General features: G+C 50.1%; 2 protein-coding genes and 1 long non-coding RNA gene across 3 annotated transcripts; 1 reads left to right on the forward strand and 2 right to left on the reverse strand.

Annotated features, from left to right (window-relative positions):
• Positions 1-1,971: 1,971 nt before the first annotated feature.
• LOC127332738 (NADPH HC-toxin reductase 1) lies at positions 1,972-25,596 on the forward strand. Its single transcript, XM_051359070.2, has 4 exons — positions 1,972-2,174; positions 2,281-2,450; positions 24,439-25,037; positions 25,171-25,596. Exons 1-4 carry the CDS (start codon positions 2,066-2,068, stop codon positions 25,301-25,303), a joined length of 1,011 nt encoding a protein of 336 aa, XP_051215030.1. The 5' UTR covers positions 1,972-2,065; the 3' UTR covers positions 25,304-25,596.
• Positions 3,274-7,762, reverse strand: LOC139835073 (uncharacterized). The gene is made up of 9 exons (XM_071825057.1): positions 7,673-7,762; positions 7,371-7,574; positions 7,109-7,285; positions 6,671-7,033; positions 6,474-6,584; positions 6,260-6,394; positions 6,091-6,186; positions 4,831-4,886; positions 3,274-3,298 (listed from the first exon to the last, which is right to left on the reverse strand). Exons 2-9 carry the CDS (start codon positions 7,515-7,517, stop codon positions 3,274-3,276), a joined length of 1,110 nt encoding a protein of 369 aa, XP_071681158.1. The 5' UTR covers positions 7,518-7,574; positions 7,673-7,762.
• Positions 8,155-13,373, reverse strand: LOC139835158 (uncharacterized). Its single transcript, XR_011750887.1, has 3 exons — positions 13,297-13,373; positions 12,849-12,949; positions 8,155-8,425 (listed from the first exon to the last, which is right to left on the reverse strand). It is a non-coding gene; the product is annotated as an uncharacterized lncRNA (long non-coding RNA).

A 25,596-nucleotide genomic window follows, 5' to 3' on the forward strand; every position in this document is an offset into this window, starting at 1 on the left:
CACATGTTTTCACGGAGTGTTAATGCTTTGCTCCGGTGCTCTATTAAAAGGAGTACCTTAATATCCAGTAGATTCCCTTGAGGCCCGGCTGCCACCGGCTGGTAGGACAAAAGATGTTGTGCAAGTTTCTCATTGCGAGCACGTACGACTATAATTGGAAAACATGCCTACATGATTAATGATCTTGATATTCTTTCTTAATGCCTTATCAATCCTATCAATTGCCCAACTGTAATTTGTTCACCCAACACTTGTCACTTGTTATTGGAGAGTTACCACTAGTGTAGATCGCTGGGAACCCCGGTCCATCCCTCATCATCATATACTTGTTCTACATGTAATTGGAAGTAGTATCAACTATCTTCTGGTGCCATTGCTCTCATATTGCTATTACTGCTGCTGTGTTACTGTTACTACTGCTCTCATATTACTGCTACTTTCACATCACCCCTGTTGCTAGTGCTTTTCCAGGTGCAGCTGAATTGACAACTCAGTTGTTAAGGCTTATAAGTATTCTTTACCTCCCCTTGTGTCAAATCAATAAATTTGGGTTTTACTTCCCTGGAAGACTGTTGCGATCCCCTATACTTGTGGGTTATCAGCGGCTCTCCTCCCTTGCTCTTGGCGCGCTTCGGCAGTGTCCGGTGCGCCGGGCTCCCGATGTGTTGTGCGGCCGTGGGTGGTGGGCTGATCTGGGTGGTGTGCCCTGCCGGTGGCGGAGGGAGGGGTGGGAGCGGGCTGCAGGGGAACCGTAGGTCGTCTTCTCCTAGCCTCTCGGCGGCCGGCGGTGAAGGTCTGGCTCTCGGATGCGGTGGGGCCCAGGCGTGTTCGGTGTCTCCGGACTACGCAATCTGCGCTTGGTCTCTCCGGCGGCAGCCTTGGCCAGCCTGGGATGGTCGTCGGCATGGGGGCGCGACCTGAATAAAGGCAGCGGTCCTAGGATTTCAATTTGTGTCAATATGATGATCTGCCAAAGCTATGTCCCCTTTGATTTGGCTAGAGTGACGAGTTTCGGGAGGCGCCGCCGGCGATCTTCCATGGACGATTCATGCCTGGAGACTGCTAGATCGGGTGGGACTCGGTCGTGCGCACCCGTGTTTTACTCTGGCCGTTTGGTTTCAAAGGGATCGCTTCGAAGCTCTGCTGGCTGTTAATATCATGGGTCATGTTCTCGTTCCATGGTGCTGGCAGAGAATATCATGAAAGCCGAGATCTGAGGACTAGCAATGGAGGTTCCATTCTTTGGGGCAAGCAGGAGTTGGCTTGGTGTTTCATGTCTTGGAGCAGCGACATGCAAGTGGGGACGACTGCGCAGGAGAAAACCAAAGGCTTACCTTTCAGGGTGAAAATCAAAGGTCTGGCCTTAATTGGTTGTGCGTGGAAATGATTTTGTTGAAGGCATTATTTTGAGAGTGAGGGCCTTCTTCAGGGTGAAAACCCAGATTTTTGATCGGGCGACGACAGCGCTTGTGCACTGTTCCCTTCTTGAAGACGCCGCTTTTGAAGAAGTTGGACCTATGGTGTTGTCTTGGTGGTGTTAGTGCTGCAGTTTCAAGGATTAAACTACCGTAGCGGGACTTTTTTTCTGTAATTTTTTTTCTTTTTTAGTTGTGTGCATCCGTAAGGCCGCTAAGGCAATGCGTTGTTGATGTAATTGGTATCTCCGATATTAATATATGCTCTTTGTCGAAAAAGCAATAGAAGGCAAAAAATAAAAAGAAGAAAACATGATGGTGTCGTGTACATTGTTTGGATGAACGATAGCTCGATCTTTGCAAAGTTTTCACCTGCCTCGGTAGCTACTTATTGCAGTAGAAAACATCAAGAAATTAATAATCTCATGCAAATTTGTCTGGTAGCCAGAGGAAGCAGGTGAGAAGTAGGTCTCGGGAACCATGACGAGCGATGCTGCCTGAAGCCTCTCGAGCCAGCGTGAGGCCGTTAGCTTACTTAAAGAGGCAGCACAGGCCACGGATGCATAGACGCAGTTCCAGAGGGGAGGGGAGAACACGTACAGTATACTGCTAAGAGGAGTATAGTAGTCCGAGACAACAAGGGAGGAGAGATGATGAGCAGGGTGTGCGTCACCGGAGCCGCCGGCTACATCGCGGCCTGGCTCGTGAAGAAGCTCCTGGAGCGAGGCTTCATCGTCCACGCCACCCTGAGAAACCTCCGTAAGCCCATACATGCAACACCTGTGTAACCTTCGAGATCTCCCAAAGTTATCGATCACACGCGTGTAGTTGCAACTGATTAGTCTCGTCGCATGCGTGAGTACAGGTGATGAGAAGAAGACGGCGCTCCTGAAGGCGCTCCCTGGCGCGGCGGAGCGGCTGACGCTGTTCCAGGCGGACGTCTACAACGCCGCCACCTTCGAGCCGGCCATCCAGGGCTGCGAGTTCATCTTCCTCGTCGCCACCCCGCTTCTGCACGACGCCACCAGCACCAAGGTAACGCCACCACTATGATCGATCGATTGAGAAGCTTCAGTACGTACGGTGGCTTCATCGATCGATCGATTGACCAACAAATCGATCCGTGCCTTGTTCGATCGATATGTGGCCTGTATCTTTTCCACTGCCACCCATTATTTCTTCTCTCCTGCGATTGGAGACAGCGGCTAGCAATCAACTGATGCGTTAGTTTGCGAATGAGAGTTGAGACTGTATCTAGCAGAACTTTCTCTCTCTTTCACGTTAGTTCGATGCCATCTCACACAAAATTCCATACTGTATATACATGACAGTTCTAAAAACCTGGTATACACAGGGGTAGACAACTGGAAGATGCCTTATAGTACATACATAGTAATATAGAAGGACAATTCTAAGAAACTGTTATGAAGGGTAGAGCACCGAAAGATGCCTAGCTTAGCATAAACTAGTACTAGGATCACCGACTAAACTGAAGTGGTCTCCTACGCCCGCTGCAATTAGAGTGCTACCGGGCTAGATATCGTCGTGCGCAGTCCTTAAATTGCGCGCCGTTCCTTTGTCTCGTTGTCTTAGAGCGTAGCGTTCTCTTTCTAGTCTCGGTCGCTGACTTTGCTGTTTTGTAAGCTTTCACGCTCGCTGGCAACAAGGATATATATGGTCGATCGCCCCGCCCTGATATGCAGCTTCAGAAAATATATATCAGTGAAGCGTGTTAGTTTTGCACGGATGAGAGATACCGGACCGATCGATACGGTAGATTAATCGCATACGATAACGACGGGCTTTGATTGCTACTTTTTTTTGCGAATCAGCTTTGATTGCTACTGGCCCTGGAAGTTTAGAAGTTGCCGTGGAAAAAGCAACTGCATATAAGGTGTTAAACTAGTAAATATGTCCATGCGAGTTGCTGCGGATTAATTTAGACTAGTCATAGTGAGGAGTAACATAGAGTAGTAACATGGTGCATGTTACTACCTCATGTTACCACCTTCATAGTGGATAGTTACTTATATGTGGTGTCATACATGTTATATTTAGAGCAAGTTTAATAGTAGAGCCAACTGTTGGCTATAAGCCAAGTGTCATGTCATCTATAGTCATCTTAGAGCCAACATGTACAATAGTAAGCTATAAAATTATACAACTTTATTAGTGCATGGCCCACCATTCACTCTCACATAGTGCCTAGAAGCACGTGCTAGAGCTAGCTCTTGCATAAGAGCTCACTCCTCTTCTCTCTCCTCCTCTCTCTCCTCCAACTAGACAACAATATATTATTTTAATCCTTTTAGCCAGCTGACTAGGACTTATTGTACATGCTCTTATTAAATTGTAGACTCATCTTGTCTTGAGAAGTGTGATGTTATGGTAACATAGCTAGTTACCACCCCACTCTCTTTCTTCATTTATTATCATGCCATGTTACCAAAATGTCTTGAGATGTGTGATGTTACTAGCTATGTTACTTCCACTATGAGTAGTCTTAGAATGTTTTTAGGCCCCAAAAATATTCACATATTTCTTGAGTTGTATGAAGAAAAAATTGCATTCAGGAAATTTAAAACCGTAAACCGGCTTTAAACTTGCCTCAAAAGGTCTCAATTGTTTTACAGTAAATAAAACTACGTCGAGCTTCCCTAGTATATTTAGAATGTCCATGGTAAATTTCAAATTATCATACTATTTTGAATCTGCACAATTTGAATTCAGAAAACCTATATTGGAAGACGAAAAGCCTGGTTCCTCGCTGTTACGTAGTTTTAACTTTTACTAAACCACCCGACCTTTATTATTTAAACTGCATAAAATTTTACATAACCCCGGGGCTCCAAAACCTGCATGTATCTTCCGCAATCTAAATCAACCGAAGTCCTAGCAATGTGTTGTGCATATGTACCGGGCTGCCTCCCTTCATGACGAGCCACTAGAAGTGGTGTCTCGTCTCGTTCGCCTATTTATCTATAATATCTAAATAGGAGCAACCCATTAAGTTGATTTCTCTCAACATGCAAGCAAGCCACATCACCTCAATTATTCACATTAGCTGTCACCTGCATCCACTATATATTTTGACAACGTGTCACTCCCTTTCCTCACATAATTCCACGGAAATGAAACGGCCGGTGCTGTCTTTCCTCGTAGAAAATTGAAAGAAGGAACAGGGCATGATTAGTGAGGCAGACAAGCGGCCGTCGCCGACTGTTTGATTCATCTTCTGTGCATCCAAACTTGAAACGCATTTGGCCTACTTTGCTCCCCACCTCGGATGCTTCGGCCTCTTCATCTTTGTTTTAAGTCAAACGAACAGCCGGTTGCCTCTTCCCCTGCTCCACTCTTTCCGTCCTTCATCGAGCCCCATTAAAATCACCTCGTTTCAGTAATGATCATGGCGTACCTTTCGTTATTGGCTTCTCCAATGCTCCGGTTTACAGCCGCACAATCTGAGGCGATCTGGATATCATAAAAGGATCAAAACGAACATTTTCTTATGTTTATTTTAGGTGGCCTGCTCTTATAGTTTGAGGCTACCCAACCCCGCCAAAATTAGATATGGCAAATTCTGTTCCAAGAAACGGCTACCCGTAATTAAGAAATCTAAGAAACTTTTATATACAGGGTAGAGCACCGGAAGATGCCTTATCACATAAAATATTTGCAGTCACCGACTAAACACTAAACTGACTTGGTCCTAGCTACTCCTACCGCCGCTGCAATTCAAGTGTAACCAGGCGAGTGATCGCGTGCGCACTTGTTAATTCGCGCGCGGTTCCCTTGTCTCTTTTTTTTTTTCGGTACCCTTGTCTCGTTGTCGCTGTGGCTGCACTACGGGGACGACCAGCTACACCGACGGCCCCGCACCGTCGGCACAACAACGTTCACCGTCGGCACCGTCTCTGCCGACGGTCACCGTCGGCGTCTCCCCGTCGGCACAGCAGGCGTCGGGGTCTGCGCGTGCACCGTCGGCACAGAACTTCACCGTCGGCACAGCCGTACGCCGACGGCTGGACGGTGGCCGTCGGCCGTCTCATCGTCGGCACAGCCAACCAGCCGTCACGCCGGCGCCGTCAACGTCCCCAGCTGTGCCGACGGTGTAACCGTCGGCACAATTTTCTTTTTTTTTTCCCAGAATGGCGGCAAAACGGTGGCTGTTCAAACTGGAAAATCGCGCGAAACTGGGCCTGGCTGTGCCGACGGTGTCACCGTCGGCACAGACCCTGCCATTTGGCACAGCTACGGGCCTGTGCCGACGGTGACACCGTCGGCACAGCCAGGCCCAGTTTTTTCTGATTTTTGCCAATTTGGCCTCGTTTGCTCAGAAAATCGCAGAAAATGCACATATTATAGGATTGAATATGCAGTAACATATATATCACCATATAGCACACAGATATCACCGTATAGCACCAAATCTCACAAATATAGCATCAAATCTCACAAATAGCACAAATATAGCATACAAGACCATGGTACATACACCGGATCCACTACAAAGATGGAGCGTGTCATCATGTGCTAGTACAATGTAGAAACTATGGTGGTGCACCACCCGAGTGACGATCTAGCTACAGACGATCTAGCTCCGAGTGGGTGAAGTGAGGCCGCTGTATCTCGACGGTGCTCGGGGAGGTAGAACCACGACGAGAGCCACCGGAACCAGAAAAAATGCCGAGGTTCGTGAAGCACCAGGAGAATGGCGACCGGGGTGCATCGGCGTACCACAAGGAGTGTCGTTCCCGGATTCTCCCAATCCCTACATGTTGGAGGGAGTTAGCAACTTAGCCATGTCACACCAAGTTAGCAACTTAGCCAAGTTAGCAACTTACCGGGGTCAACTGACGCTGACGCTTGTACATGATATAGAACTCCTCCTTGGACGGGAACACTGGCGTCGGCCCCGGATGAGGTGGCTCTGGGAGTGGTTCCTCTCGCACTCCAGTCATCATGAACCGAGTGAAACTCTGCAAGAAACGGGAGAGATAGCTCAGATTCAAACATGGGGACTTATGATGTTTTGCAACCATAGAGATTGAAACTTACCGCCATCTGGTTGCTCGTCCACTGGACATAGGCATCTTTCACAAGGTCATGCTCCTTAACCTTCTCGAGATACTCCTCGTAAGCTACTGCATAGGCCTCCTCGAGCTGAGTCTACAATTTCAGAAATAATGCGTCTCATCAACATAGCCATTCAGGAACAAGAGTCAAAACAGAGGATGAAAGTGTGGATGACTTACATCAACCTCTACCCGAGAACGGCATGTAGTCCGCGAGGAGGTAGCGTAGCTGCCGGAGGGGAGGGTAGCCTTGATCTGCGTGAAGTTCCTCTGAGGCTTGAAACCCCCAGCAAGGCAGGCAGGACGTCCATGCGGCTGGCCGTACCCCGCCAGCATCATCGCCACCTCGTCGACCGGCTCGGTCATAGGGTCCTCCACCTCTGGATGGAGCTTGGCGTACTCCTCGCAGTATCTTTCCTTGTTCTCTTTGGCCTTGCCGTAGTACATCTCAGGCGCGGGCCGAGGCTCGTTCGGACCGGGCGTCACCAGCTTCATGTGCGTCCACGCTTCCATCTCACCAAGTTCCCTCCCGAGCTTCTTCCCCTGCATCACAAAACAAATGTTATGCATATCATCGAAAATCAAAAAAATGCAGCTTGTTTCCATTTTTATATGTACCAGACGCTCCCGATAGCGATCGGTGCTGCTGCTCCCCGCAGTGTGTGTTCCCTGAGAACCACGGTTGGCCTTGTTCCGGTCGCTCACGGCCTTGAAATCGGGGTTTTCGCCGACCCAATTCTTGACCAACTCCATGAAGGCGGCCCTCTTATTATTATCAGCCCAATGTGGTACAACCTGCAAAATCAAAACTCATTTGAAGAACAAACAATATAGTTGCAAGTTAGCCGCGGTACATAGAATCGCATTGACAATTACTTACCGACATGAAGTCATCTATCGTCATAGCCGGGGCGAGTCCCTGCACAATCTCAGGCTTTGTGTACCTTACGCCCTGCTCAGCATAGAAGTGGCCGATGCACGTGATCCTCTGGTTGTACCACTGCTGCCGTGTCAACTTCCGACACATGTTACGGAGCACCACGTCCGCCCTATCCTTATGCTCAGTCGCCACCCTGTAGTTGCGCTGCAATCAAGCATAACAGAAAGTGTGAGAGGCATGAGTTATCACGGTGTGGTTATCAACTACATATGAACGAAACCCAAAGAGTATGCATTACGTACCCAAAACTTCTTGATCACGGCGTCGGCGGCGGAAGCAAAGCCAGGGTAAGGCGCTATCTCATAGTCTTCCCAAGTGTAGGCTAGCTTGGACTCGCCCCAAGGACCGGAGTGTACATCCCCGGCCGCACTTCCTAATAGCAGCTCCAATCAGACTCCCTGGCACGCGGACATTCTTCCCCGTGTATGTGAAATTCCTGCACAATTATCAAACATTAGAAAATGCTAAGTGTCATAACGAAAATGAAATCACCTTACTACTTACTCTATCTTTCCTGGGACAAGGAGCCACTTCTCATCCTCCGTAGCAGGTTCCTTACTCTCATCGGGAACCTGCGCTTCCCCACGAATCCGCAACTTCTTTGGAGCCATCTCCGTCGAAGCCTCCTCGTCCCTAGACTCCTCCTCCTCCTCCCTAGTGTCCTCCTCCTCCTCCCTAGTGTCCTCCTCCTCGTCCGGGCCGATCGTGAAGCCACTGAGCCAGAAGCAGAGGGAATGTCAGCTAGAAGGAGCTGTGCATTCCCCCCTCGTCCTCCAGCTCGTCCTCCCCCTCGTCCTCCAGCTCGTCCTCCCCCTCGTCCTCCAGCTCGTCCTCCCCCTCGTCCTCCCCGTCCTCCGTCTGCGTCTTCGTAACGCCGGGTGGGAATAATGGGTCTTGCACTCCGTCTGGAAGCACCCGGCCCTGGCTTCCGCTGATGCATCTGATCAAGCAAGGAGCTCGATGATGCCTTCCGTCCGCTCATATTGGGCAATTACCTGCATAAGAAAAAGAGAAAATAATTAATAAGCATGTTGAAAATTAATAAGCATAATGACAAATATAGGTACTAAGCATAATGAAAAATGTAGGTATTAAGCATAATGACAAATGTATGTATTAAGCATAATGATAATGTAGGTACTAAGCATAATGACAAATGTATGTATTAAGCATAATGATAATGTAGGTACTAAGCATAAAAGACCCTCACCATTCATCACCACTCTCATCTCTAGGCATTGGGTTCTCAGCCTCACTATCAAAATCAGTATCATATGAGTATTCATGGTCGGCATTGGGTTCCGGTTGAGTCTCGACAATGTTGTCTTTGCTCGCATGGCGCTTGGTGAGCATAGCTATGTCCTTCGGGTCCACCACGGTCTCACCACGCATTTGTACATCGTTGTGGAGATCCTGAAGACCTATGTCTATTTGAAGAGCCCCGAACTGCTCTTCCTCTTGATAGAAAATTCCCTCATATGTTACCGGGTCAATGTTGTTGTAATCGTCCTCGGAGGGGATGGGTAGCTTACCATGTGGCGATACCTGGAACACGACTTCCCAGCCCATGAGTTCCTCATTCTGACATGGGTAGGACAAATAATAAACTTGCTTGGTTTGGTGAGCCACAACATAGACGTCGGATCCGCTGTAGGTGGTTGTAGGCCTAACTTCAACTAAACCAATGGAAGGGGTGCTTCTCATTCCACCGTGTGGGTCAAACCAGTGGCATTTGAACACAAAGAGCTTGAGTTCTATGTTTGCGTTGTTGAACGTCAACTCGTATACCTTTTGTAACCTTCCATAGTAATCAAGATCATCGGCTCATGGGTGTAGACCCCAGTATTTATTGTTTTTGCATTAGGCCGGTTCTTACGGTGAAACTCCGTATGGAAGCGATACCCATTTACATCATACTCCTCATGCGTAGGGACGCTACCGTTAAAACCCGGGCAAACGCATCTCAACTCATCTGTCATCTCAACGTTGGGATCAGCTCCCTACAAGTTCAGTTCAGATTATTTTGTGCATTAGTTACGTGTAATAAGACAAGTCACGGATTGCAAAGTAAGAGGAACATTTGAGAAATTACTTTTTCATGGAACCAGTTCACGAAGCTTTTATTTAAGGGCGGGGCACCCTCTTTCGAGAAGAGTGTACCACTTGCGTGGGAGTGGGACCATTTCTTCCTGACCACATTTCATCATGGAATTGGCTGAAAGGAGAAAATACGTATTAGACCAAAACCAAGTTACTGGTTCCAAAGTAATTGGTTCATCATTTTACCTCATGAAATCGACCACTTCCTCCATGTTCATAAGCACGTAAAGCATTATGCAATCCTTCTCTTACGGCGAAATGTTCTCCACTTTTGAGGCACCGGCCTTGCCACCGGGATATTTGAAGAGCAAGAGCTTTGGGTCACGGTTGGGCTCATCGGAATTGTACCGAGCGACCGGGTTATGCTTAGTGGGCACATCATTGGCATAGTACATTGTCGTGGCGTCTGCCATCTCATGGAGGAGAGTTGCCTCAGCTATGCATGCTTCAATCTTATTTTTGTTTCCACATTTGTACCGAATATATTTGAACTCCCTCTCAATACAAAACTGCCAACGATATCGCACCGGTCCCCCCAAGAGTGCCTCGTTGGCGAGATGCACGATGAGATGTAACATCGGAGTGAAGAAGCCTGGGGGGAATATCATCTCTAACTTGCATAGCATGTCCGGCACTTGCTGCTGCAGCTTCTCAATCACCTCGGTACATATCTGCTTAGCACAGACCGTGCGGAAAAAATGGCTCACCTCCGCAAGCACTCGAGACATGATCGGGAGATACCCTCGAAGCATCACCGGCATCAGCCGCTCAATCCATATATGATAGTCGTGACTCTTGAGCCCGTTTATTTTTCCTGTAGCAAGATTGACTCCCTTACTCATATTCGAACAATAACCATCGGGAACATCACGTCATATTTGAGCCACGTAAATGCCTCCTTCTTGTCGGCGCTATCAAGACAGTACTTGGCATGCGGCTTTAACCAACCTTTTCGATTGCCCTCAGGAGGCTGCATGTGTAGAGCCACCCTGTCACATATCTCCTCAATATCGACTCTAGCTGAAACATTATCCCTTGACTTGCCTGGTATGTTGCGGCGGTGTTAAGGAATGCCTCCCCACAATTCTTTTCGGTGTGCATCATATCGATATTATGGGGAAGTTCAAGGTCCTTGTAATACTCGAGCTCTGTTATGCCTGCTATGTGAGTCCAGTTGTGCGTTTTACCATATCCCTCAAATTGGTGGCCGGGTTCCTTACTAGGCTGGAGAGCACGTAGCTCGCATCAACGGTTGCACCATTGAACTTTGGTATTTCTTTATGTTCAAGCACAACTACGCCTTTCGTGAAGTTTTTCTTGTCAGATCTGAACCGATGCCCTGGACTGAGGAACTTGCGGTGTTTGTCAAAGGCAACATATTTGTGTCCAGCTTTTAGGTGCCTGAATTCTAGTTCGTGCCGCACACCTTTGGGCATGGAAACTTACCAGCTGTACTATGCCCACAGAATAGGGCGTACCCGGGTAGGTCATGCATCGAATAGTGGAACCAAACTTTCATGATGAAGTTTCTCTTTGATGCTCGGTCGTATGTCAATGTACCGTGATGCCACGAGTGGTGCAAATCATCCACAAGTGGTTGCATTAAGACACTCAATTTCTTCCCTGGATATTCAGGCCCTGGAAGGATCATCGACAAGAATATGTTCTTCCTTTGCATTACGACTCCGGGAGGGAGATTGAGCGGAATAACAAACACGGGCCAGCAGCTGTACGCGGCAGTCGACATACCATATGGGTTGAATCCATCGGTTGCTATCGCAATTCTAACATTCCGAGCCTCACTTGCCTCATTTGGGTGCTTTTGATCGAAGCGCTTCCATGATTGACCATCAGATGGATGTACCATGGGTACCCGTTTCTTCTCGTCTTGCAATCTTATCCCGGTCTTATGCCATGTCATCTGCTTGGCAGTCTCCTCGAACATGTAAAGCCGCTGGATTCTTTTGATGAATGGGAGATAACGAAGAATCTTTATGGCTACCTTTGTCTGCCTCTTCTGACCATTGCCTACATCTACCTCATGATACCTAGAGTGACCACACTTGGCACAGTACTTGTCATCCGCATAGTCTTTCCAAAACAAAAGGCAAAGTTTTGGACAGACATCATATGTTACATAATCCATTTTCAATGCTTTCAAGATTTTCTTCGTTTCGTACATGGTCTTGGGCAAGCAATGACCTTCAGGCAACATGTTACCTACTGTGCTCAGAGTCTTTTCAAAGGATGCTCGAGTACTCTCAAACATGCACTTGTCGGCTAGCAAGTGCGTGATGCCATCAAGTTGAGACATTTTTGCACCCGGGTATAGAGGCCTCCTAGCTGAGGCCATCATATCAATGAAGGCCCTCGCGGTTGGCTCAGGTTCCTCCTCTGGAAGTTCCTCCGGTTGTGGCGGTCCCTCCGGTTCAGGCGGTTCCTCCGGTTCAGACTGTTCGTCCCATGGTAACTCTGGCATGTCAGCATCCCGAAGATCATCTAGCAAGTTTAAGATGCCATCGTTCTCATTGCCATCGATCCGCTGCCGCATCACCTCACCTCTATCACGTTCGTGCCGAGAAAAGTCGACCGGCGGGTCGTAGTCACGCATATACCCATTCCACCAAAGGTGTTTAGTCATCTCTAGAATATCCTTAGGATGACGCCTCCTGCAGACATTGCAAGGGCAACGGGGACGAACAATCCCCTTCGAACCACGAGCTAACTCCTTCACTAACAAATCGGTCTTCCATTTCCATTCATCTGTCACTTGAGTCGAACTAACACGGCCACTGTACATCCACTCATTATCAGCCATCCTGCTTTATTGCGTGACAAACAACAAATAGTAGCATGAAATTGAATGCATCATATTTTTATTTTTCTACCGGCGAAAACGCGTGCATCAACCTACATCTCTACTAGGTGGGCTCCTAGCAGCCCCCGGACCCGTAGTTGGCACGTTCTCCACGTTCTGCTCGGGTGCGAGACAGAATTTCGGCAGCACCTCCCCGCTGCTCTCCCGATACACGTCTCGGCAAAAAGCCGAGAGGATGTGCATCCGGAGAACAACAGGGAGGCGCTGACGAAATCCTGTCTCGCACCCGAGCAGAACATGGAAAACGTACCCAACTACGGGTCCGGCGACTGTCCCGTAAATGCCACAAGCATTACGGTTCAAAATATGCTGACCACTAATGCATATTTATCCGCGTAACGCTTGCGGACGGGAATTGACACCTAGGTTACGCGACTTGACGGAGAAATGAAATCTAGTGACATAAAAAATGCGAAGGGGGAGTCGGCAATTCAGCTCACCCTCGGCTGTAGAGGAAGTAGTCGAACAACCGGCGATGTCGACGGCCGTAGAGATGCGCCGCAAGATCCGGGGTCGTCACGCGGGGTGCTCACTACGGGACCTAGTTCAAATAATAAAAATTTGTCAATGCAAATTCATCGCTAAATAGATTTCATTTTCAATTTCAATTAGCATTTCAATTTCAATTTCATTTTGCATTTCAATTTTATTTTCATTTAGCATTTCAATTTGATTTTCATTTTCAATTAGCATTTCAATTTCAATTTCATTTAGCATTTCAATTTTTATTTTCAATTAGCATTTCAATATCTTTTTCAACTAGCATTTCAATTTCAATTTCATTTTCAATTTCATTTTCCATTTCAATTTTCCCTAACTATTAACTACTCAATAACTAACTAACTACCAAATAGACACAAAAATAAAAATAAAAAGAAGAAAAATTACCGGGGCGAGGCGGGCAGGGGCAGCGGAGGCGAGGGGGGCCGGGGCGAGGCGGCGCTGCAGGCGCGGCGGAGGCGAGGGGGGTCGGGGCGGGGCGGCTGCAGGCGCGGCGGGGCTGCTGCCGACGCGGCGGAGGCGAGGGCGGCCGGGCGTCGGCGGGTGGTGGCGGAGGAAGAGCGGCCGGGCGTCGGCGGGTGGTGGCGGAGGCGAGGGGGTCGGGCGGGGCGGGCTGCAGCGGCGGGCGGCGGCTGCCGACGCGGCGAGGCGAGGGCGGCCGGGCCTCGGCGGGTGGTGGCGGAGGAAGAGGGCGGGCGAGGGTGGCCGGGCGTCGGCGTGTGGTGGCGGAGGCGAGGGCGGCCGGGCGTGGCGGCGGGTGGTGGCGGAGGCGAGGCGGCCGGGCGTGGCGGCGGGTGGCGGCCGGAGACGGCGGCGGCGCGGGGGTGGGGGCGTGACTGAGGGCGGGCCGGGGGTGGGGGTGTGGATGAGGTGGTCGGGCCGCGCGCGCCGATCTGATTATGTCCACCCACCTGTGCCGACGGTGAGTTTGTGCCGACGGTGACCGTCGGCACAGGCTGTTTTTTTTATTTTTTTATTTTATTTTTTATTTTCCTTTTTATTTTTTTAAATAAATATTGTCACTATTTACTACAAAAAATAAGAATAGAATAGGAGTAAGCACTTGTTCTACTAGGTTACTTAGTTGGCATGATGCTGTGCCGACGGCCGTCGGCACAGGCTGTTTTTTACTACAGGTTACTTAGTTCGAGAAGCCGGGCACACCCGGAGGGGGTAGCATTGGATATAGAACCATCTCAAATCACTTTTGTGCATGCCATGTGGACACACACAACTTTTGGGGCCATTCCCTAGGTCCGATGCTCGATTTCTGACGAAACCCTAGTTCTGTTGACCGCGTCGTCTACCCCTTTGACTGCATCCCATCGGGGGTCCCCCGGTGGGCGTATGCCTACGTTTGAGCTTGGTTAGGTCATAGGTACATGTGGAAACAAGTACCATCCCCTATGATCCCAAGGTTCTCTCCGGTTCACCTCCGAGGGAGTTCCCCCCTATACATGCAGAATCTGCCTATGTGTAGGAACCCCATGTCCGAGAAGCCGGGCACACCCGGAGGGGGTAGCATTGGATATAGAACCATCTCAAATCACTTTTGTGCATGCCATGTGGACACACACAACTTTTGGGGCCATTCCCTAGGTCCGATGCTCGATTTCTGACGAAACCCTAGTTCTGTTGACCGCGCCGTCTACCCCTTTGACTGCATCCCATCGGGGTCCCCCGGTGGGCGTATGCCTACGTTTGAGCTTGGTTAGGTCATAGGTACATGTGGAAACAAGTACCATCCCCTATGATCCCAAGGTTCTCTCCGGTTCACCTCCGAGGGAGTTCCCCCTATACATGCAGAATCTGCCTAAGTGTAGGAACCCCATGTCCGAGAAGCCGGGCACACCCGGGGGGGTAGCATTGGATATAGAACCATCTTAAATCACTTTTGTGCATGCCATGTGGACACACACAACTTTTGGGGCCATTCCCTAGGTCTGATGCTCGATTTCTGACGAAACCCTAGTTCTCATGGACCGCGTCGTCTACCCCTTTGACTGCATCCCATCGGGGGTCCCCCGGTGGGCGTATGCCTACGTTTGAGCTTGGTTAGGTCATAGGTACATGTGGAAACAAGTACCATCCCCTATGATCCCAAGGTTCTCTCCGGTTCACCTCCGAGGGAGTTCCCCCCTATACATGCAGAATCTGCCTAAGTGTAGGAACCCCATCTCCGAGAAGCCGGCACACCGGTGGGGGTAGCATTGGATATAGAACCATCTCAAATCACTTTTGTGCATGCCATGTGGACACACACAACTTTTGGGGCCATTCCCTAGGTCCGATGCTCGATTTACGACGAAACCCTAGTTACGTTGACCGCGTCGTCTACCCCTTTGTTGCATCCCATCGGGGTCCCCGGTGGGCGTATGCCTACGTTTAAGCTTGGTTAGGTCATAGGTACATGTGGAAACAAGTACCATCCCCTATGATCCCAAGGTTCTCTCCGGTTCACCTCCGAGGGAGTTCCCCCTATACATGCGAGAATCCGCCTATGTGTAGGAACCCCATGTCCGAGAAGCCGGGCACACCCGGAGGGGTAGCATTGGGTATAGAACCATCTCAAATCACTTTTGTGCATGCCATGTGGACACACACAACTTTTGGGGCCATTCCCTAGGTCCGATGCTCGATTTCGACGAAACCCTAGTTACGTTGACCGCGTCGTCTACCCCTTTGATCGCATCCCATCGGGGTCCCCGGTGGGCGTATGCCTACGTTTGAGCTTGGTTAGGTCATAGGTACATGTGGAAACAAGTACCATCCCCTATGATCCCAAGGTTCTCTCCGGTTCACCTCAGGGAGTTCCCCTATACATGCAGACCGCCTAAGTGTAGGAACCCCATGTCCGAGAAGCCGGGCACACCCGGGGGGGTAGCATTGGATATAGAACCATCTTAAATCACTTTTGTGCATGCCATGTGGACACACACAACTTTTGGGGCCATTCCCTAGGTCCGATGCTCGATTTCTGACGAAACCCTAGTTACGTTGACCGCGTCGTCTACCCCTTTGATCGCATCCCATCGGGGTCCCCGGTGGGCGTATGCCTACGTTTGAGCTTGGTTAGGTCATAGGTACATGTGGAAACAAGTACCATCCCCTATGATCCCAAGGTTCTCTCCGGTTCACCTCAGGGAGTTCCCCTATACATGCAGACCGCCTAAGTGTAGGAACCCCATGGCCGAGAAGCCGGGCACACCCGGAGGGGTAGCATTGGATATAGAACCATCTCAAATCACTTTTGTGCATGCCATGTGGACACACACAACTTTTGGGGCCATTCCCTAGGTCCGATGCTCGATTTGACGAAACCCTAGTCTCGTTGACCGCGCCGTCTACCCCTTTGATCGCATCCCATCGGGGTCCCCGGTGGGCGTATGCCTACGTTTGAGCTTGGTTAGGTCATAGGTACATGTGGAAACAAGTACCATCCCCTATGATCCCAAGGTTCTCTCCGGTTCACCTCCGAGGGAGTTCCCCCTATACATGCAGACCGCCTAAGTGTAGGAACCCCATGTCCGAGAAGCCGAGCACACCCGGGGGTAGCATTGGATATAGAACCATCTTAAATCACTTTTGTGCATGCCATGTGGACACACACAACTTTTGGGGCCATTCCCTAGGTCGATGCTCGATTTACGACGAAACCCTAGTTACTGTTGACCGCGTCGTCTACCCCTTTGATCGCATCCCATCGGGGTCCCCCGGTGGCGTATGCCTACGTTTGAGCTTGGTTAGGTCATAGGTACATGTGGAAACAAGTACCATCCCCTATGATCCCAAGGTTCTCTCCGGTTCACCTCAGGGAGTTCCCCCTATACATGCGAGACCGCCTAAGTGTAGGAACCCCTTCTCCGAGATGCCGGGCACACCGGTGGGGGTAGCATTGGATATAGAACCATCTCAAATCACTTTTGTGCATGCCATGTGGACACACACAACTTTTGGGGCCATTCCCTAGGTCCGATGCTCGATTTCGACGAAACCCTAGTTACATTGACCGCGTCGTCTACCCCTTTGATCGCATCCCATCGGGGTCCCCCGGTGGGCGTATGCCTACGTTTAAGCTTGGTTAGGTCATAGGTACATGTGGAAACAAGTACCATCCCCTATGATCCCAAGGTTCTCTCCGGTTCACCTCCGAGGGAGTTCCCCCTATACATGCAGACCGCCTATGTGTAGGAACCCCATGTCCGAGAAGCGGGCACACCCGGAGGGGGTAGCATTGGATATAGAACCATCTCAAATCACTTTTGTGCATGCCATGTGGACACACACAACTTTTGGGGCCATTCCCTAGGTCCGATGCTCGATTTACGACGAAACCCTAGTTACGTTGGACCGCGTCGTCTACCCCTTTGATCGCATCCCATCGGGGGTCCCCGGTGGGCGTATGCCTACGTTTGAGCTTGGTTAGGTCATAGGTACATGTGGAAACAAGTACCATCCCCTATGATCCCAAGGTTCTCTCCGGTTCACCTCCGAGGGAGTTCCCCCTATACATGCAGAATCCGCCTATGTGTAGGAACCCCATCTCCGAGAAGCCGGCACACCGGAGGGGGTAGCATTGGATATAGAACCATCTCAAATCACTTTTGTGCAAGCCATGTGGACACACACAACTTTTGGGGCCATTCCCTAGGTCCGATGCTCGATTTACGACGAAACCCTAGTTACGTTGGACCGCGTCGTCTACCCCTTTGATCGCATCCCATCGGGGTCCCCGGTGGGCGTATGCCTACGTTTAAGCTTGGTTAGGTCATAGGTACATGTGGAAACAAGTACCATCCCCTATGATCCCAAGGTTCTCTCCGGTTCACCTCCGAGGAGTTCCCCTATACATGCAGACCCGCCTATGTGTAGGAACCCCATGTCCGAGAAGCCGGGCACACCCGGAGGGGGTAGCATTGGATATAGAACCATCTCAAATCACTTTTGTGCATGCCATGTGGACACACACAACTTTTGGGGCCATTCCCTAGGTCCGATGCTCGATTTCTGACGAAACCCTAGTTCGTTGACCGCGCCGTCTACCCCTTTGACCGCATCCCATCGGGGTCCCCGGTGGGCGTATGCCTACGTTTGAGCTTGGTTAGGTCATAGGTACATGTGGAAACAAGTACCATCCCCTATGATCCCAAGGTTCTCTCCGGTTCACCTCCGAGGGAGTTCCCCCTCATACATGCAGACCCGCCTAAGTGTAGGAACCCCATGTCCGAGAAGCCGGGCACACCCGGGGGGGTAGCATTGGATATAGAACCATCTTAAATCACTTTTGTGCATGCCATGTGGACACACACAACTTTTGGGGCCATTCCCTAGGTCTGATGCTCGATTTCTGACGAAACCCTAGTTCTGTTGACCGCGTCGTCTACCCCTTTGATCGCATCCCATCGGGGTCCCCGGTGGGCGTATGCCTACGTTTGAGCTTGGTTAGGTCATAGGTACATGTGGAAACAAGTACCATCTCCTATGATCCCAAGGTTCTCTCCGGTTCACCTCCGAGGGAGTTCCCCGATACATGCAGACCGCCTAAGTGTAGGAACCCCATCTCCGAGAAGCCGGGCACACCGGAGGGGGTAGCATTGGATATAGAACCATCTCAAATCACTTTTGTGCATGCCATGTGGACACACACAACTTTTGGGGCCATTCCCTAGGTCCGATGCTCGATTTACGACGAAACCCTAGTTACGTTGACCGCGTCGTCTACCCCTTTGATCGCATCCCATCGGGGTCCCCGGTGGGCGTATGCCTACGTTTAAGCTTGGTTAGGTCATAGGTACTTGTGGAAACAAGTACCATCCCCTATGATCCCAAGGTTCTCTCCGGTTCACCTCAGGGAGTTCCCCCTATACATGCGAGACCGCCTAAGTGTAGGAACCCCATGTCCGAGAAGCCGGGCACACCCGGGGGGTAGCATTGGATATAGAACCATCTTAAATCACTTTTGTGCATGCCATGTGGACACACACAACTTTTGGGGCCATTCCCTAGGTCCGATGCTCGATTTCTGACGAAACCCTAGTTCTGTTGACCGCGTCGTCTACCCCTTTGATCGCATCCCATCGGGGTCCCCGGTGGGCGTATGCCTACGTTTTAGCTTGGTTAGGTCATAGGTACATGTGGAAACAAGTACCATCCCCTATGATCCCAAGGTTCTCTCCGGTTCACCTCCGAGGGAGTTCCCCCTATACATGCGAGAATACGCCTATGTGTAGGAACCCCATGTCCGAGAAGCGGGCACACCCGGAGGGGTAGCATTGGATATAGAACCATCTCAAATCACTTTTGTGCATGCCATGTGGACACACACAACTTTTGGGGCCATTCCCTAGGTCCGATGCTCGATTTCGACGAAACCCTAGTTACGTTGACCGCGTCTGCCTACCCCTTTGATCGCATCCCATCGGGGTCCCCGGTGGGCGTATGCCTACGTTTGAGCTTGGTTAGGTCATAGGTACATGTGGAAACAAGTACCATCCCCTATGATCCCAAGGTTCTCTCCGGTTCACCTCCGAGGAGTTCCCCCTATACATGCGAGAATCCGCCTAAGTGTAGGAACCCCATGTCCGAGAAGCGGGCACACCCGGAGGGGGTAGCATTGGATATAGAACCATCTCAAATCACTTTTGTGCATGCCATGTGGACACACACAACTTTTGGGGCCATTCCCTAGGTCTGATGCTCGATTTACGACGAAACCCTAGTTACCGTTGGACCGCGTCGTCTACCCCTTTGATCGCATCCCATCGGGGTCCCCGGTGGGCGTATGCCTACGTTTAAGCTTGGTTAGGTCATAGGTACATGTGGAAACAAGTACCATCCCCTATGATCCCAAGGTTCTCTCCGGTTCACCTCCGAGGGAGTTCCCCCTATACATGCAGACCTGCCTATGTGTAGGAACCCCATGTCCGAGAAGCCGGGCACACCCGGAGGGGTAGCATTGGATATAGAACCATCTCAAATCACTTTTGTGCATGCCATGTGGACACACACAACTTTTGGGGCCATTCCCTAGGTCCGATGCTCGATTTGACGAAACCCTAGTTACGTTGACCGCGTCGTCTACCCCTTTGATCGCATCCCATCGGGGTCCCCGGTGGGCGTATGCCTACGTTTGAGCTTGGTTAGGTCATAGGTACATGTGGAAACAAGTACCATCCCCTATGATCCCAAGGTTCTCTCCGGTTCACCTCAGGGAGTTCCCCCTATACATGCAGACCGCCTAAGTGTAGGAACCCCATGTCCGAGAAGCCGGGCACACCCGGGGGGTAGCATTGGATATAGAACCATCTTAAATCACTTTTGTGCATGCCATGTGGACACACACAACTTTTGGGGCCATTCCCTAGGTCCGATGCTCGATTTCTGATGAAACCCTAGTTACGTTGACCGCGTCGTCTACCCCTTTGATCGCATCCCATCGGGGTCCCCGGTGGGCGTATGCCTACGTTTGAGCTTGGTTAGGTCATAGGTACATGTGGAAACAAGTACCATCCCCTATGATCCCAAGGTTCTCTCCGGTTCACCTCCGAGGAGTTCCCCCTATACATGCAGAATCTGCCTATGTGTAGGAAGCCCATGTCCGAGAAGCCGGGCACACCCGGAGGGGGTAGCATTGGATATAGAACCATCTCAAATCACTTTTGTGCATGCCATGTGGACACACACAACTTTTGGGGCCATTCCCTAGGTCCGATGCTCGATTTCTGACGAAACCCTAGTTATGTTGACCGCGTCGTCTACCCCTTTGATCGCATCCCATCGGGGTCCCCGGTGGGCGTATGCCTACGTTTGAGCTTGGTTAGGTCATAGGTACATGTGGAAACAAGTACCATCCCCTATGATCCCAAGGTTCTCTCCGGTTCACCTCCGAGGGAGTTCCCCCTATACATGCAGAATCTGCCTAAGTGTAGGAACCCCATGTCCGAGAAGCCGGGCACACCCGGGGGGGTAGCATTGGATATAGAACCATCTTAAATCACTTTTGTGCATGCCATGTGGACACACACAACTTTTGGGGCCATTCCCTAGGTCCGATGCTCGATTTCTGATGAAACCCTAGTTCTGTTGACCGCGTCGTCTACCCCTTTGACTGCATCCCATCGGGGGTCCCCCGGTGGGCGTATGCCTACGTTTGAGCTTGGTTAGGTCATAGGTACATGTGGAAACAAGTACCATCCCCTATGATCCCAAGGTTCTCTCCGGTTCACCTCCGAGGGAGTTCCCCCCTATACATGCAGAATCTGCCTATGTGTAGGAAGCCCATGTCCGAGAAGCCGGGCACACCCGGGGGGGTAGCATTGGATATAGAACCATCTAAAATCACTTTTGTGCATGCCATGTGGACACACACAACTTTTGGGGCCATTCCTAGGTCCGATGCTCGATTTACGACGAAACCCTAGTTCTGTTGACCGCGTCGTCTACCCCTTTGACTGCATCCCATCGGGGGTCCCCCGGTGGGCGTATGCCTACGTTTGAGCTTGCTTAGGTCATAGGTACATGTGGAAACAAGTACCATCCCCTATGATCCCAAGGTTCTCTCCGGTTCACCTCCGAGGGAGGTCCACCCTATTCATGCTGAATCTCTCCTGCCCTTTTTTCCCGCCCACCCTTTTCCCGCTGCTTCTCTCCCGCCCTTTTTTCCCGCCCACCCTTTCCCGCTCCTTCTCTCCCGCCCTTTTTTCCCGCCCACCCTTTCCCGCTGCTTCTCTCCCGCCCTTTTTTCCCGCCCACCCTTTCCCGCCCATTCTCTCCCGCCATGTTTTCCCGCCGTTTCAGCCCCTCGTCGGCCGCTATATAGCCATGGCTTCTCCACTAACAGCACCAGCAACATTTCTCCCTTCATCACTTCTCTCATCCAATAGAACCACAAAATCCTCTGAGCTGAGCTGCCGCTGAGATGGCTCCTCGTCGCCGTAGCACCCCGGGCTTCATCGGCGTCGCCTGCGGCCTGCGGGACATTTCGCGGCTGAAATCACCGCCGGTGGTACGCGTGTGTGGCTCGGCACCTTCTACACGAAGGAGGCTGCTGCCCGCGCATACGACGTTGCGGCTTGGAGGTTTGGCCGGCCGCGCCACGAAATGAACTTCCCGGAGGTCAGGGTCTCGACGGAAGCTCGTAGTCTCTCATCGAGCCACTACTTCGCTCACAGGGTGAAGCGCGGCGGTACAGGGCTGGCCAGCGGCGGATTGATACCACCGAGGCGGACGAGCAGTTCATGGCACAGTGGCGCAGAGACCATCCCGGAGACGTCGAGGCAACGCGCGCATTCTGGAAGGAGAAGCAGACGTACAGGAGAGAGAGGAGGGCGGGAAAGCGGCAGAGGAAGGCCGAGGTTGAAGCAGAGTACGCCAAAGGAGAGGCGTCGACATGGGGGGAGAATGATGAACGGTGGTTGTGGAACCTCACAACCACCGCTTCAGAGGACACCCCCAGCGAGGATGAAGATTTCGACTTCTCTGATTAATATGTGTGTGTCGACCCAGTGTTAAGTGCTTTGTTCGTGTGTGGGTGTAGTTCTTTAAAAGCTTTGGTTTGTGTGTGGGTCTAGTTCTTTAAGTGTTTTGGTTCATGTGTGTGGGTGTAGTTTCTTTAAGTGTTTTGCTTCCTCTGTGTGGGTGTAGTTCTTTAACTGTTTCGGTTCGTGTGTGGGTCTAGTTCTGTAAGCGCTTTGGTATGTGTGTGAGTCTAGTTATTTAAGTATTTTGTATCGTGTGTGGGTCTTAAGTATTTTGTATCGTGTGTGGGCCATTCACCCCCTCCGAGGTTCGATTTCTGGCGAAGGGGTTCTATACCGCCCTTATACATATATATAGGTTTCTCGCAAAGGGGTTCGCCAAAATAGCAGTGAGAAATAAATAAACAAAAAAAATGATATGGATTAATAATTATATGGGTAATAATTATCTCTTTGATGCAAAAAAAAACAGGAAAAACCAAAAAATGTGCATATTTGGCTGTGCCGACGGCCGCCGTTGTGCCGTGGGTCACCGTCGGCACAGAAGCAGGGGGACCCAGCAGTCAGGCGCTGTGCCGACGGCCGCCGTTGCGCCGTGGGCTACCTTCGGGCTCCACCTAGCTGTGCCGACGGCCGAGGTTGCGCCGAGGGTGGCCGTCGGTGTACCGTGCGTTGTGCCGACGGCCCCGCTGTGCCGACGGTGAGCTTCGTCGCCGGTAGCTGGAGGCCTCTGTGCCGACGGCCCCGACATTTGGCCGTCGGCACATAGCCTGGCCGTCGGCACACGTCGGTTCTCCCGTAGTGCTGTAGCGCTCCCTGATCTTGGCCTCGAGAGCTGACTTTGCCAATTGTCTTGGACGCAAGGTCCCACCCCAATTCTGCTTGCCAGAAAATGAAGAGCTAGCGTGCTAGTTTCGCACGGATAAGATACTCCATCCGCCGGGATAGATTAATACTACGTATATCAGAGGAGACAACGACAGAGGTCGACTATTATTGGCACTAGAAGTAGATAGTCGGTGTGGAAAGCACGTAGCTAGTCGAGTGCTGGAGCAGTTTAACTGTGACGTGATGTGACTTGAACGACCTGAAATTCCGCACGAAACAACGGGGGCGTCGCTCCATGCTTTCAATATTACGTTGTGCACGTTTTTTACTCCAGAATTTGATTAACTGATGACAACTACCGTCGCGACTTGCCGTTGATTACCTGCACTCTTCTCCAGTACTCCGTGGAGTACCCTACAGTCAATAAGAACTACCTTGTACTTGGACCACTAAGTTAGAGAAAAGTTGGGAAGAGAGAGTTTCCTTCAGATTGTTCATTCGAAACTTATCATTCTTGCCCAAGCTACATAATTTCAAATTTGAGTAGGAAAAATCACACGCACATACATACGTGCATCCCCTATGCAAACAAAAAAAAAAAATTGTTCAAATTTTTTAGAGGCATGGAAATACATTATTTTAGTGTGCATAGTAATTCGGGCTCAGGAGTACCGGACTCCCGCTGCATATTTCCAGTGAACAATACGCATTTTCAAGCTCTCAATATTTAAGACAAATTATTATTTTTGTGTATCCCAAAGTATAAGTTCTTTATCATTGAGATTTAATACCATTCTAGAATACGTATTCATGTGTATCTAGCATTTTTTCTCAGGATTTTTTGAAACTTGTAAATATCATTTTCAATTTTATATTAAAAAAGGAGTTACATGGAGCTCGAGCTTCAACGGGAGTTTCCTCGCAATTGTTATTCGTGGTGCATGTAGACTAATTTCTGATGTTAATCTGTTCCTAACTAGATCAATCTAATCTACTTACTCGATTTATTTCTCGAGAAACTGAAGTGTTTAAACCCATATACTCCATTATTTGATCGATAATAGCACCAATCCAGGAATAATTGGCACGCAAATAAAAGCGTCGGTAAAAGTTATTTAAAAGATCAATTTAAAGTAATTTAATGTTGGATTTAGATTTTTAAATCTAAGTTCTATTTTTAAAAAAAATTGTTTATTTGTTTATTTTTTATTTTTTATGTGTGCAGTACAAGAACATCACCGAGGCTATCGTGGACGCCCATCACATGATCCTGCAACAGTGCGAGCGGTCCAAGACGGTGCGGCGCGTCATCCACACGGCCTCCTGCCTGGCTGCATCGCCGCTCAAGGAGGATGGCGATGGGTACAAGGACTTTGTCAATGAGTCATGCTGGTCTCCACTCAACGTTACCTATGGCTACAGCAACTTCCACCTCGACGGGTACGTGACATCCAAGAGCCTATCAGAGAAGGAGCTGTTGAGGTACAACGAGAAGGGGGAGGACAGGGCGTTCGAGGTGGTCACACTTGCGTGCGGGCTCGTCGGCGGTGACACCATCCAGCCCATCCTGTGGAGCAGCATCCCGTTGGTGGTGTCGCCGCTCACTGGCAACGAGGCCTACCACAACTCCCTCAAGTTCATGCAGGCGGTCATGGGATCCGTGCCGCTGGTGGACATCGACGATGTATGCGATGCACACATCTTCTGCATGGAGCAACCGGCCATGGCTGGCAGGTTCTTGTGCATCGCTGGATACCCCACCATGCAGGACTACGTCGCCCGCTTCGCTACCAAACACCCCGAGCATAAGATACTCCTCAAGAAGTATGTGAATTTATCTGATCGATCGAGTTCTCAAGTATTTCTTTTTATAATGGATGCCTTATTACTTAAAAGATACTTTAGTATTATTGGTTGCGTGAATGATTAATTGACTTTTTGTGTGGTGATGCTGTAGGGTGGTAGGAGAGGGGGTAAGGGTGCAGGGCAACACCAACAAGCTTGGGAAACTAGGGTTCAGATACAGATATGGGGTGGAGGAGACGCTGGACCGCAGCGTGGAATGCGCCAAGAGATTGGGAGAGCTCTAAACTACTACGCCACCACATGCCTCAACTCCGCTATTGTAAAGGACGGACCGGGGCCGACGTGCCACCAATATCCTACGTAACTGGCGGGAAAACCTACTTTTGAATTCGAATTTGGTAGCCAGCTCTCGAATTCAAAGTATATATGGTTTTGGCTGGTAGGTTTTCCCATCGGTTACAATAGATTCCCAATAAAACGTAGAACTACATATTCTCGTGGTTTGTAAGACTTGGATCTCATGTTTTAATATTTGTATCTAGCGTTGCATGTTAATATATAAGGTGTGTTTCAGTCT

The sequence above is a fragment of the Lolium perenne genome, chromosome 2 (genome assembly GCF_019359855.2).
Source record: "Lolium perenne isolate Kyuss_39 chromosome 2, Kyuss_2.0, whole genome shotgun sequence".
Lineage (NCBI taxonomy): Eukaryota > Viridiplantae > Streptophyta > Magnoliopsida > Poales > Poaceae > Lolium > Lolium perenne.

Coding starts and splice junctions, on each gene's coding strand:
- LOC139835073 (XM_071825057.1), bottom strand. CDS start 7,517: ATGTGTCGGAAGTTGACACGGCAGCAGTGGTACAACCAGAGGATCACG. Junction 7,034..7,108: donor ATCGCTATCGGGAGCGTCTG/GTACATATAAAA, acceptor TTTGTGATGCAG/GGGAAGAAGCTCGGGAGGGA. Junction 6,187..6,259: donor GTCAGCGTCAGTTGACCCCG/GTAAGTTGCTAA, acceptor TCCAACATGTAG/GGATTGGGAGAATCCGGGAA.
- LOC127332738 (XM_051359070.2), top strand. CDS start 2,066: ATGATGAGCAGGGTGTGCGTCACCGGAGCCGCCGGCTACATCGCGGCC. Junction 2,175..2,280: donor CGCCACCCTGAGAAACCTCC/GTAAGCCCATAC, acceptor GCGTGAGTACAG/GTGATGAGAAGAAGACGGCG. Junction 25,038..25,170: donor CATAAGATACTCCTCAAGAA/GTATGTGAATTT, acceptor GTGATGCTGTAG/GGTGGTAGGAGAGGGGGTAA.